Here is a 13,500-nt window from a genome sequence, read left to right on the forward strand (position 1 = left end):
ATCCCTGCTGCCTCCATGCTAGCAGATGGGACATAGTTCAAAGTGCACTTGTTGGTAGTTCTTATCACGCTGATGTATGTTTCTAATAAGTTTGGTTTTAGTTAGTTTAATTACTTATCCAGATTAAATGATGACATTTCTAACACAACAGACGCAAAAATTGAAAGACAAAAAGAAATCAAATATCTCCAGGTGGAAAAGAGGAGTCGTACACGTGGAAGATGTCAGGAGAGTTTGTGGTGATAAGTGCCAATGCCTCTTGTCTTGTTTTACAAGTGTAAGTCACTCTACTGTTGGAGAGCAGCTCCTGAGCACAGGTGAGCTGAGGAAATACACTTTTTTTTAGATGCGATTAATCTTTTTCACTTCACCACCCTGAGATAATTCATCTCAAGTGAAAAATGTTTCATTTAAATATCACTGCGTCCGTCCGTTCTGTGGAAACAATCCGCCATGTGGGTGAATGTCGTTCTGCCTCGCGGTGGGCCGAGCAGCGAGCTCGAGCTCTTGACCCTGCATAGAAAACCGGACAAGCACGACTCGGCTCTCTGAGGACTTCATCACGGCTGCTCTTTCATTCTCTTTCTCCCTGGCGTTAATCTCCCTCGCTGACATCCCTGGATCTCCCACACTCAGAGTGGCACTGAGCGGCTGCCAAAGCCTCTGCCGCAGTAATATAGTGCCGTCCTCAAGGCCTGTCATGCAGCGGCTGAGTTAGTGCCCAGTTTGCAGAAGCAAGACCTTCAGAGAAGTCATCACAGGCTCCAGATGAATTTCTTAAACATGCTTTTTGTTTATCTTCTTATTTCCTGCATGGCTGCCTGTATTTCCCATAATGCCACGCATCATTTTCTTTTTTCCCCCAAGGATTGTTATTGCCTCCGTTACGTCCTTGTTTTTACCTTGTTTGTTTTTTGATTTAAATCTTTCTATTTCTTTCTTTCCTTGTATAATCTTCTCCTGGAAGACGTGTTTACCTTTAATCGATCTGCAATGTTAAGTGAAGTACAAACACATTAATAATGAGCTGTTATACAGACGGCCCTTGTTTTCTTGAGGGTGCAAAAAGACAAGCGGGGTGTAAATGCTGTTTGGATTAAAAGGAAATTGTGATTGCAACTCAGTTCACTCGAGCAAAACCTGTTTTCTAACAAAGGGGAAATGAAGGGAAAATAATTTGTGGACTCAGAGTTATATTTTCACCTTTTAATCAGAGCTGGGTGACGTGTATTTAGCTTTTAAGGGTTTTATCCTCCGCCAAGGAGCTTGTGTTTTCGTCTGTGTTTGTATGTTTGTTGTTAGGATAAATCAAATGATATAAATATAGATGTTTTTATCCACCTTCTCCTAAAATTGGGAGAGTAAGCCATGGACGTTAACAGAAGAAATCGGCTCTGTATAGAGGACGCAGTAGCACGACAGTATAAGTGAGCACATGACAGATAGCGCTGCACCTATCAAGTCAGGCATCACTAATGTTATTATGAGAAGTGTAAAACAAATTTGGGTTATTATGAAGTTGTGGCAGGACAAATTAGATTATGTCGGGCCGCCACAGATAGTTAATGAGATATTGTGCCTGTGCCCTTATCTTTGCCAAATGAACACTTAAGTGGTAATGAGCCTGTTTTATAAAAGCCCTGGATCATGAAAGTGTTGTTAAATATCCTTTTGTCTCGTCTCTTGTTTTAACAGGTGTCCTGCACTGAAGCGTTTCAGCATCGCGGATCATGAAATCCCAACATGAAATCCCAAATCCATCAGCGCCACTAAAAACAGGATTTTTCTGCTCTGCTTTTTCTGGACTGAATATGACAAACCGTGCCAGTGGTTCTTTCTGGTCCAGGACCATGTGACCAGTTGGCAAAGAACCACATCATCTGCGGATGAACTGGAGGAGCAGTCACAGTGTTTACCTCCTGCTTCAGGAGGAGCAGAACGAGGCAGAGACACTGTCGAGGAGACATGAGTGTTATGCATCTAAGAAACCTTTAACAACTCAAACACACCCGACAGATTACAATGGTTCCTGCTGAGAACATGAGTGTTTTCTCTGCTGCAGATTTCTGTCCCAACTGCAGCTCCACCACCCAGCCGGAGGTGGATGTGACCAAGGTGGTGGTTTTGGGCATGGTGCTGGTGGTGTTTGCAGTGTTCGGGGTGCTCGGCAACATCCTGGTCATCCTGTCGGTGTTGTTCCACCACCACTGGCGCTCGGTGACCCACTACTTCATCGCCAACCTGGCTGCGGCCGACCTGCTGCTCAGCTCCGCCGTCCTGCCCTTCTCCGCCACCTCGGAGGCCCTCGGCAGATGGGTGTTCGGACGCTCCTTCTGCGGCGTCTGGGCCGCCCTGGACGTGCTCTGCTGCACTGCCTCCATCCTCAGCCTGTGTGTGATCTCCATCGACCGTTACCTAGCTGTCAGCTACCGTCTCCGCTACCCTGCTCTAGCTACAGGGCGGCGAGGACTGACGGCGGTGGCGGCCCTCTGGGGACTCTCTGCAGCCATATCCGTGGGCCCCCTGTTCGGCTGGAAGGAGCCCGACCCAGAGGATGAGACGGTGTGCCGGATCACAGAGGAGCCCGGCTACGCCTTGTTCTCAGCATTAGGGTCCTTCTACATCCCTCTGGCCATCATCCTGGCCATGTACTGCCGGGTGTATACAGTGGTGAAGAGGGAGACAAGCACCATCAGGAAGGGCAGTAAAGGAGAAGGGGTCGAGACGGAGGGGGTGGTGCTGAGGATCCACAGAGGGAACGCCGTGCAGACGGAGAAGCAGGAGGAGGACGAGGAGATCAAGAGGCATAAACGCTGCACCCTCTCCGTGCCGAGGCTGCTGAAGTTCACTCGAGAGGAGAAGGCGGCCAAGACTCTTGGCATCGTCGTCGGGTGCTTCATTCTGTGCTGGCTCCCTTTCTTCCTGGTTCTACCCATCGGTAAAGTACCAGTCTCACCTGACACAGCCCCTTCTTGTAAATCTCATGTTTTCTGTTTTACACTCAAGCGTCCGAGCCAAGTGTCAAAGACGATTCCCTGGCAATCTTTCAAAAAAAACCTGAAAGTTGTCCAACCATTGTTGTGCTGAATAGAGCCCAAGGGATATGGATTCCTGGTGGCCGATGCCGATGCGATTATAGGGAATTTGTAAATATCAGACAGTGACATATTGGTTGATTAAAAAACTGCCATTGAAGATGTAATCAAACCTTCATGACCAGGGGTGAGGGGCCTTCATCCCCTTTCAAACCAAAAGGTTCCTCCCATCCCCGAAGAGAGAGAAAGTGCTGAGCCTGCAGATTGAGATGCAGCCAAGGATCCTGTAGTTATTGCTGCTGACTCAATCCTGGGATCCACAGTTTATTCTTAAAACTTGAATCCGCCTGCTCCTGCGAGGTTTGCGTTGGCGGGACGCAAAGCAAGACAGGTGGAGGTCGGAGCACACACATTTACAAATGTAACGGAGGGTCAACCTTACAAATGAACTGGAATCTGGAAAATATATATTTTATTTTCATTAAAATTTAAAGATGATTCCACATCTTTTCTAAGATAAAGGTTTTATTATTTGTTGCATATCGGCAAATATAATTAGATCCCGATCCTTCAGTGAATGAATCACATCACACGATTTATACCGGCTGCAATTCAAAAATAAAACTGTCTTCAGCACAGTAAAAAGACTTTAAATCTATATAACTGCTACTTTCCATCATCTTATATTTTAATACACAAGAAATGAAAGAAAATATCAGATTTTTTGTGTATGACAATATAAAATAATAGAAGATATGTGAAGAACATCCAGTTGCTGCAGTGCTGAAGATGTGTACTTATACCACAACATGGTGGGTGTACAGTAAATCTCTGCTCTTCGGGCCGTGTGTGTAAACATGCAACTCACTGCGAAGGATTTATTTTTAACGATAAAACGTGAGAAACACAAACTGGGGCCTTGAAATGAATCATCTGATTCTGACGTAATGAAACAGGGATTTAAATGATTAAAGAATTCATTAATGTCGTAGTTAGAGCTTTAATCATTACCTTAATCCATCTTCTAGAGAGGCCCACTCCACTCTGGGGAAAAAACATGAAATGTTAATAAGTTTTAATGAGTAATTTTTATCAAAAGCAAAACTGAATAGAGATGAACTGATTAACGTTGCTTCTGCTGCTGAGTGTAAAAATGTCTCTGTAGTTAAAACATCAGGGGAAAAGGTTCACGACTGCGATGTCACACGGTGTCAACTTCATCTTTTAATAAATAATACGTCCGTTTTGTCAGCGTCTGTCAAAGGAGACAATAAGAGCGCTGTTATCGAAGATGTAAGCGAGGACAGAATAGCAGCCATTGTGAAGCTCGATCTCAAATCTTAATTGCTTCTGAATCTACTCTCACGGCTGGAGAGAGATAAGTGATTGTCGGAGGAGGCCAGTGTGTAATTAAGGGTAATCGTCAATCAGCGGTTGGCTCCCAGGTCACAGATGGTGAGATCCTCGCTGGAACGTGGGCTCGGTTACAAATTGTAATCTCACCGACAGACAAAACTGTTGCTCTGAAACAAGAGGGAGGAAAGTTGTGGATTAAACACATCTGAACAAACAATGTGTTACATTTATCTTATCTTTTTTTTTGTGTGTTTACATCCAGAAGCAGCCTTATCAAAAGCCCCCAATGTGTAATCCAGCTGTAAAAAGTGCTGCAGCTGGTTTACACTGTAGATACAACAATTGTATTACACCGGAGTATTACCAGGGGCCCCAGGAAAAAGGGGCCATTGAACAAAACCATCAAACCCAAGCCAAACATTCCCCCCGATTCTTTTAGCCTCAAAATTATAAACCAAGTGCAGACTGTGCATAGTAAATAAAAGTAAAGTAGTAAAGTTTACCACCGTTGCAGACACATCATACACACACACACACACACACACACACTCGATAGGGGGCCATGGTATCACTGCCAGAAGGAGCCGTTCTCCGGGGGCCCCTCTCATATCAAAGCCCCATGCAATTACCTACTTTGCCCACCTTGTTTGCGACACCCCTGGTGGTACACAAGCTCGTTTGTGTAGCGATGCTTGATGATACGTTTCCCTCTGAGCACAACGCCGGGCAGGACCTTCCCCCGCTGTGCCTCGACTTCGCCTCCCACTCCTCTCCGAAGGAACACGGAGAAATTCAATTACAAGCAAGCAAATAAAACAGCACACAGGAGCTGAATGGGCTTCCACTGTGTGATGAAATTGAATGAGCCAAAGCATTGCTCCCTCCCATGAATGCTGTTACAGATAACAAGCGTGAGGCTTAATGGGCTGTAATGCTCGGAGGCATCCTCAGTCACCCCGTGGCCTCCAGAGACATCGGAGTGTAGTTATGCATTTCAATTGAGACAGACCTTCATGGCTCACAGCACCGGCGCTCAGTCAGGCTCCCAGACAATAAGTGTGTCTGAGATTCCCTGACTGAGGTTTAGAAAGACCACTGCATATTTGATCTTTTTTTTAAATATTTTCTCTGCTTCAGATGGAAAGCTTGATTTGTGCTGCATCACTGAGTAACTGCTCACCTTTTAACTGCAGCTACAACCATGCAGGCTTCACCCGGCAGTGTCCTTATACCCAGCTCATAAAGTGAGGTGACTGCAGCTCATCAGAGAAACACACAGTGGACGAAGCTGCTGTGAAGCACATGAAAATCAGACATGTGACTGGAATTTAACATCTTTTGTTCCCCTTGACCGATGAGGCAGATGGTTTTTATCTCGTTCTATGTGCTTGCAGGTTTGCATAATATCAAACTATAAAAATGCTAAATATCTTCAAACGTGCTGCACATATTGTTATGGTTTTGTTGAGAATGCATTCAGGTCATGTCCCTCTCTAAAAGGATAATTCTGTAACTCTGGTTTCTTAGTTTGGAAGCTTTTGACAGCAAATCCTGAAATCCTGAAATCCTGAACCATGAGATTTATTTTGTAACTACATTCTGTTGTTGGAAATTGTGGAATTCAAATATAGGGCCATATGGTTTATTTATTTATTTTTATTTTTAATTATTGCTTTCGTCCTGCACATTTTATCTAATATTCGTCAAACTTGGCACTGAATCTGTTTGGATAAGTCCCCCAGGAACCATATTCTTTTGATGGTGCACATTTAGTTTCCTGACTGTAACCACATAGAAGATACAGGTTTGAATACAATCCTGCAAAATATGATAGCATTCCTACAATAAGTCGCACAACAACAACATTATTTATTTAGAATATCGAATGCATTTCATCCTCATAAAACATTTTCAAAGAACGTTTTATAAATTATAGATGTATTAGAGTTATTGGATACCCATGATTCAAAGATGGGGACCACTCGCCCGAATAAAAAATAGCTTGCATGAGTCATTTGTTGTGCATTGTGCAGCCCAGTGCATATGGATTCCCCCAGTGGCCCCGGCTCGGCCTATATATGGTACATTATTATGACATTAGGAATAAAAAACTAACTTCTAGGCTCTTTTCTAGAAATATTAAACCTCTATGAACTAATAATAGAGAAAGTATTAACCATCCTTGCCCACATAAAAGTATGTAGGCAGAGGTGATCATCTACCTTCTGCCATGTTGTAGGATTAATCTGTAGATTTTTCTTTTAACTCAACAAGATCTGGGCTTTTAAACATTTTTATATATTTATCTGATTTATTAGAATACTGTACATTCAGAAGCTTGTTCAGCTTTGGCAGATGTGCTGGCTCTTAAGTGCTTTCTGCCTCTTGCTGGAACATGAAGTTATAGTGTTGTACGAGCATTATAATTCATATTTTTGGATTCACGTGTGTTCATGTGTGTGTCCTCCAGGCTCCATCTTCCCGTCCTGTAAACCCTCTGAAACCATCTTTAAAATAACCTTCTGGCTGGGTTACCTCAACAGCTGCATTAACCCCATTATCTACCCGTGCTTCAGCCAGGAGTTCAAGAAGGCCTTCCTCAACGTGCTCCGTGGCCGCTGCCTGAGAACCGCCTCGCCACCGGGACACATCACCACCCACTCTTCAAGTTCGGGCCCAGTGTCCAACACCTCCGACCCCTCGGCCCAAAGCAGCAGCTCTGCTCCCTCGTGGTGTTGCTGCACATCCCTGTCAACCTCCTCGCCATCTGCCGGCGGTTCAGCCCCGGCTCGGAGCACACAAATCCAGAGTAGGAGTCTGCTGAGGGCGTGGTGCTTCTCGGCGAGTCGAACTCCGGTACCGCAGAACAGATCAGCTCAGAAGGTCTTACATCTTTCGCTCGACGTTAAAGGAGAAGCTGTTTGAATGTCATGTCGAGGCAACGTCAACATAGGCCAACCCTGTACTTTGTTTTTGCCTTGGGGAAACACTCGGGTACAATTTTTGCTGTGTATCCCTCAGAGGCACCAGAGTGCAGGGCCAGAGGAAAGCGTCTTTCCTACAGAACGAAGCAGGAGGCAGCTCTGTTGCCTTCGGGCTCTGTGCAACGTTTAAACCCCCGGAGTGACGCAGACAACATGATTCACGGAAAGTGACTGAATAATGTTTTGGGGGGGCACTTAATGTCACAGTGTTTAGGAGGAACTGCTCCAGTAGAGGACTGTGAAGTATGAGCGCTCTCGAGAGACTTTTGGGGTAATTTCTTCTCCTTTGCAAGGTCAGTGGGGACAAGCATCTGTGTTTGGCTACGCACAAAAGAGATAAATGCATCTTTTTGAAATGACATTGTAAAAGAACCCCAGAGAGATGATGTCTTTTAACATTAGTCCATTTCTGCAGCATGTGCAAAATCCTTTTAGGTCGAGGTACCAAGTGTCAGAGAAATTACTTTACAACATCCAACATCCATCTTTGTGGCCCTGTGACAGGTTGAATGCTCATATTTTGGTTTTGTCTTGGCTGTATCAACGATGTGCTGAATCTGTGTTGTTAACATGAAAAGGTGTCAGATGCTTTTTTGTTAAAGGTTGACCACGCCCACAGTTCCATTTACGCTAAAATGATGGCACGCGTCAACCTGGCAGATTCCATTTTGTTCTATTCCAGTGGGTGTTTGTCAATCACCATTTCTGTTGGTAAATGCTCATCAAAACCAAGCATAGTTGCAATTTCTCTCCCAGAGTTTGCCCCCATTTGTGTTTCCTTGTTATCCGTGAGAGATGCGTTATGCAAGTGTGGGAACCTCGCAAACCCTCTGTTTAAAACAAACATCCATGTTCTTCGTCGTCTTTTTCTTCTCTTCTTCGCAACCGAACCAAGAGCGCACCACCAACTGGACTGGAAAGTGTTGAACAACTAAATAAATGTTACCTTTAGCATGCGTACAGTGAGTGCGGTTACAAATATTGGGCTGCACGCGGATGTCCACATAGGGGCTCATGGATACCCTGGTGGACATGGGTGGATTACGTCATGAGGACCAAAGCGGACCCCAGCAGCACCTGGTGGACACGGAAAAGATCAATTCCCCTTTTGTCTCAGTGATGGACTTTTTGTGACGACTGGTTTCCTGCCAGATCTGCATCTCTGGTTGTTTGAAACTGATGCATGAACAGTTCAATCAGCAAATATCGATAATGTTGTCTTCGTTCTTCTGTAACTTGCGTCTGTTTGCTTTGTCTTTAAAGCTGCAATTGTCCTCGCTGGGCCACTAGCGGCATAACTCTGCCATTGCTGTTAATGAAACTATTAAGTATGATTTAGATGTTTAAAAAGCATCTTCAGTGTTATGATTAAACTATAAAAAACGGATCGTATAAAAAGGCAGAGCCTATGTCACACATGCAGATATCAACCATGAAAAACTGATAAAAAATCCTTGGTAAGAAAGTGAAAAATAAAAAAGGTACACCTACTTGAACAAGAGACTACTTCTGAATGAAGGCTGGTTATTCATATATAAATATAATAAATCTATTGAGGCCATATGAAAATAGGTGAAAGTATAAAAAAGGTGCACAGCTGATGCACTCTTCAATCACTATTATAGATTGAATATTATTTTTAGCCTTTTACTTTGCTACGTTTGCGTTTATGCCATTTATACTTTTGTTACAACTAGTTTATCTATTTTGCATTTTGACTGAAATTACTTTGATGAATGGAAAGATGGATGGACTCTTCTCACTGCATATAGGCTGTTGAGACTTATTGTTTCTGACTATAAAATAAGTTATTTTTATGTTGTAAATAAATATGACAGTCAGACAATGCTTTATTTTAAAAAGCCATCAACAGGGGGCGCTTTTGCACTCAAACACACCTCCCCCCCATCATGCACTTCCATCATCCAAGTGCACAGATGTTAATGAAATGTTGAATAATGGAGTTTTTAATCCTTTTAGTATCCAACGCTTGACATGAATTTTCAATTTGCAGCCTCAAACGATCACCTGGACGTGACTGAGCTTGTTTTTTGGTATTCAGCTCGCTGTGTCCCAGTATGACCTCCTCCTCCTCCGTGATGTACAGGGGGCGGCCCGTTGAATATAAAAGAGACATTAGAGACATTAGAGAAGGACTGCTAATAACGAGGAAACTAAACTGCTGCAATCGAAGCTGTAAAAATATATTATGGCAACCTTTAAAAAGGGTGAGCGATTATCGTAGCATACGCCAACTGAGAATTTGCATTTTGGCGATGAGGACAAGTTGACCCTCATCAATATTGAGCCGGGAGAGTCAGTGAATTCACATCTTTCTGATCAGCCACAATAAAAAAAAACTAAAGGATTTTATTGTATTTGATTATATCATGGATTTCTATGTGTCTTCATTGAAATGATGCATCCATTAGAAAAACAAAGCTCGCCACATTACATAAAATCCCCCCATTGTTCATCCAGTGTCAAGACAATGTAAGTGCTTCATTAAAAAACACGTCATGAACACTGATTCTGCCGTCTTATCTTTCCCAAAAGGTTGTCACAAGTTTTCTTCTTAGCTGTTAATCCTTTGCCCCCCGTCACCAAGAGAGTTGTTTTTCTTTGCCGGTCTTGGATGAAAGACTTTTTTTTGTTGTTGTTACCCTGCAGACAAGACAACAGTGATGAATACCTGAGAATTCTTATCTGTGAAACACAGGATGTTTCCAGACTTTCCAGAGGACAAGTGATTTGGCAGTTTTTACAGTCAGGCAGGTTCGCGAAATAACGAGACGAGCTTCAATCAGCCTGCGTTGCTGTTTTGGGATTTGTGCTGTAACAGTGGCATTGTGTACAGTAAGCGTGCCGGAGGGGGATTCAAACTCCTGTAAGCTCCCACGGTTTACATTCATTTAGCCGCTAAATTGTCTCCGATAACTTATAAACATGCAGCTCACATTTTTGGAGATTTCCCAGCCAAGGACTCAACGTCACGCTGCATTAGGCAACGGCAGAAGGAGACATGCTGACATTTCATTATTGAGGCATGACTGAATGCAAAAGTACATATGAATACTATGACATTTCATGCCTGAGCTTCAATCCAAATTTCATAACTCGCTTTAAATCTGGATAATGTCTGTTTCCGACAGAAAGAGAACATTTATTTTCATCTCCAGTGACAGTTTCTTCCATTTTTCAAACGTCGAAACCAACATGAACAATCGATTTTCATGTGGAAATTGAGCTGTTCAAGCTGCAGCTGCCGCCTCCAATCGGCTTTTAAAGAGAAAAGAAGAAGAATAATCTTTAAAACTAATAAATCATAACACAATATGAGCAGCGGAGGGACACTGGAGGCAGAATCGTCAGAGCACTGATCGTTTTGTGTGTGTGTGTGTGTGTGTGTGTGTGTGTGTGTGTGTGTGTGTGTGTGTGTGTGTGTGGGCAAGGTATTGCTCATGTCCTGGGGACCTAGAACTGTTTACATAGTCACATTACCGGGACCAAAAGCAAGTCACTAGATTACAAGGTTTTGAGGTTGTAAGAGAGGTTTGAGGTTGTTGCTTGAGTTGGGTTGCAGCTAGAGGTTAAGGTTAGGTTAAGGTTAGGTTAAGGTTAGGATTAGGGTTAGGCCAGTAGTAACTACGGTCAAAGTTAGAGTAAGTCTCCAGGAAATCAATTGCTGTGCCTCAATTCAGCGGTCGCATCCTCCAATGGCCACATACCAATGTCAGCCTTTGGGATATGTCGGGCCGGGAAGGATCGACCCGCTGGAGCCTCTGTTGCTCGGGGGGGTGGAGGGACACATTTGGAGGAGCCTTCGATTTGGGACAGTCTAGTCGCGCAACTGTGACGTCATCTGTCTACGAATGCAGCCGACAAAGGATGCGGCCCCCAAACAGAGACACGTCAGCTCAGGTAAGTCAGTGTAATGTCCTCTGAAGTCAAGAAGATGCTCCTGCACGTCCAGGCCCAAATGAATTTCCTATCAGTGTGTGCACACCGGTGTTTGTTTGGGTGCAGTGCGTGGTTAACGTGTGTGTGAACAGCAGTCAGGTCGTGTCATTTTCAAACAGCAGCACAGGATCCACACAGTGTTGCAGCAGCTGTCACATTAACACAGACACTGTTGTGATAAATGGATCCAGGCTGTGGTTCCCTGGAAAAGACAAGCTCGTGCTGTTCAACCTGATCAGTGGACTTAGCAAAGTGAGGTTCATTACACACGGCAATTAACGACTAATAACGATGTCCGACACCCGAGTAAAGCAGGTGACATGAGTCGCAACAGGAAGTGAAGGAGGCCTGATTATTTTTGCGATGGGGAGAATATGGCGTCGGTTCCTCGCAGTTCTTCCAAATACCGTGACATCATAACGCAGGTGTCTGAATATCGAGTCCGAGCAAATGTGTTAAAATGAGTAAATGCAACTCCTGGCATCGGTGTACTCCTGCCAGTTTCCTCCTTCCTCTGTGTTGTTCTGTCTTGGACGTTAAGATGATTAGTTGTAAAGCAAGAGGTGACAAATTCTGTCTCCCGGAGGAAATTAAATTGGACGATGTTGTTATGCCGGCCCCACTGCTTTGGAAGTTTTTGGGTTATGGCCAAATGTTTCTCGAAAGTTTCTGTCCAATGGCGTATATTTTAATTTACCAAGTTGTGAAGCGGCTCCTCAGAACATTGAAGTATGATGGGAAAACTTTTTGTGAGATAATTTATGCACTGTCCTTCCTTCAATCAGCCTTGGGACATTTTCATTGCCGGGTAGTAAAATGAATGATATTTAAATCAGCATTATCCAGTATTTAAAATCAAATGACTGGATGTGAAGTCGGGGGAGTAAGTGGAGCATTTATCAGCCAAAGTGGATTTGGTGGAAACAAAAACAGAGTTAAGAAAAGAGCATGTTGCACTTAAACGTATCAAACTTTCTCCCAATGACTGAAAATGTTGCTTCATGTCTGAGTTGTTTGATAAAATGTGAGTATTCATGATAAAAAGCCATCAAAGCAGGATGATGAATTTTTGGCAAATAGTTGAACATCAAATATGAGCAAACGCAACAGTTTCTCTGTTATTCAACTGGAGTTTATGTATATTATAGTTCGTACTAAATTAACTCCACATGAAGCTATCGAACTGTTTGCTATTAGTCTGTTAGCTTGATTTGGAGCTCATCAATTAGCCAAAACTCGCATGGCGATCTTCTAAAAGTACATTAGATGTGAATTGTTGATGCAATAATGGAAAGACAACCTTAAAGTGTTCTTAAATGCACCAACAAGCTAAATTAGCTTAACATTAGCCACAATGTGTCAGAGTTGAGGGGCTTAAACAACATTAACAGAAAACTAAACTTTTTGTGTTTCTGCAATTGTTTTCATTATATATGAGACAAAGACGAGTCCGGCAGTATTGACTTATTCTAGACAAAGCTGTGTCCACTTTAATAAACATTTTTCTTAAAAGCCTCAGAGCTGTTGAGATTGTGCTTCACCTCAAAATCCATTTATTTCACTGTTGTGTTTTTGCAGAGTAGTAATTTACCACCACCCGAAGTCTTTTCAGTCTCTGCATATGAAGTTATTAAGGCTGACTGTGACGTGTGCACGGACCAGTGATGTGGATGCAGCCTGAAAATTAATTAGCAAAGACTCCACACGTGAAAACAAGCCAATGCCATATGAGATGCATATCGCTGAACATTTGTTTAAAGAGCAGTCAGCTGCCGTCTGGAAGGTTGATTCATGTCTCCTGGGTCGTTCAGGTCGGTCTCGACTTCATCGGAACACCTCTCACATTCCTGCTGTTCACAGCCCGGAGCCCGAGGCCATAAAATATTTTTAGTTTGCAGCTGTCAACTTTTAAACAACATTATTTCACAGCAAGTGAGCAGAGTGATGGACCCAAAGGTCGGGAGATTTGTTCAGGAGAAAAGAAATCGTGGGGCCCATTGTAAAAAGCTTGTGGGGCTAAAAATGATGCAGGTTGACTTCAGGCAGCAGATAAACACAAGCACAGCAGGTCTGGACTCGTTTCTCAGAGGCCGGGCTGGAATTTAAAAAGGTCAGAACATTTGTCCAAAAGTCAGAACACTTGTCAGGTCACTGGTCCCGTTTCC

At 43.4% G+C, this 13,500-nt stretch overlaps 1 protein-coding gene across 1 annotated transcript; it reads left to right on the forward strand.

Moving 5' to 3' along the window:
- The first annotated feature begins 1,706 nt into the window (after nucleotides 1-1,706).
- adra1ab (adrenoceptor alpha 1Ab) lies at nucleotides 1,707-8,541 on the forward strand. The gene is made up of 2 exons (XM_035184964.2): nucleotides 1,707-2,938; nucleotides 6,862-8,541. The coding sequence occupies exons 1-2, from the start codon at nucleotides 2,023-2,025 to the stop codon at nucleotides 7,314-7,316; spliced, it is 1,371 nt and encodes a 456-aa protein (XP_035040855.2). The 5' UTR covers nucleotides 1,707-2,022; the 3' UTR covers nucleotides 7,317-8,541.
- Nucleotides 8,542-13,500: the final 4,959 nt, after the last annotated feature.

Source organism: Hippoglossus stenolepis, chromosome 18 (genome assembly GCF_022539355.2).
Source record: "Hippoglossus stenolepis isolate QCI-W04-F060 chromosome 18, HSTE1.2, whole genome shotgun sequence".
In the NCBI taxonomy this organism is placed as follows: Eukaryota; Metazoa; Chordata; class Actinopteri; order Pleuronectiformes; family Pleuronectidae; genus Hippoglossus; species Hippoglossus stenolepis.

What these genes read in the sequence shown, in the direction of transcription:
- adra1ab (XM_035184964.2), top strand. Translation starts at nt 2,023, where the DNA reads ATGGTTCCTGCTGAGAACATGAGTGTTTTCTCTGCTGCAGATTTCTGT. An exon ending in CTTCCTGGTTCTACCCATCG is followed by an intron (nt 2,939 to 6,861) that starts GTAAAGTACCAG and finishes TGTGTCCTCCAG; the next exon opens with GCTCCATCTTCCCGTCCTGT.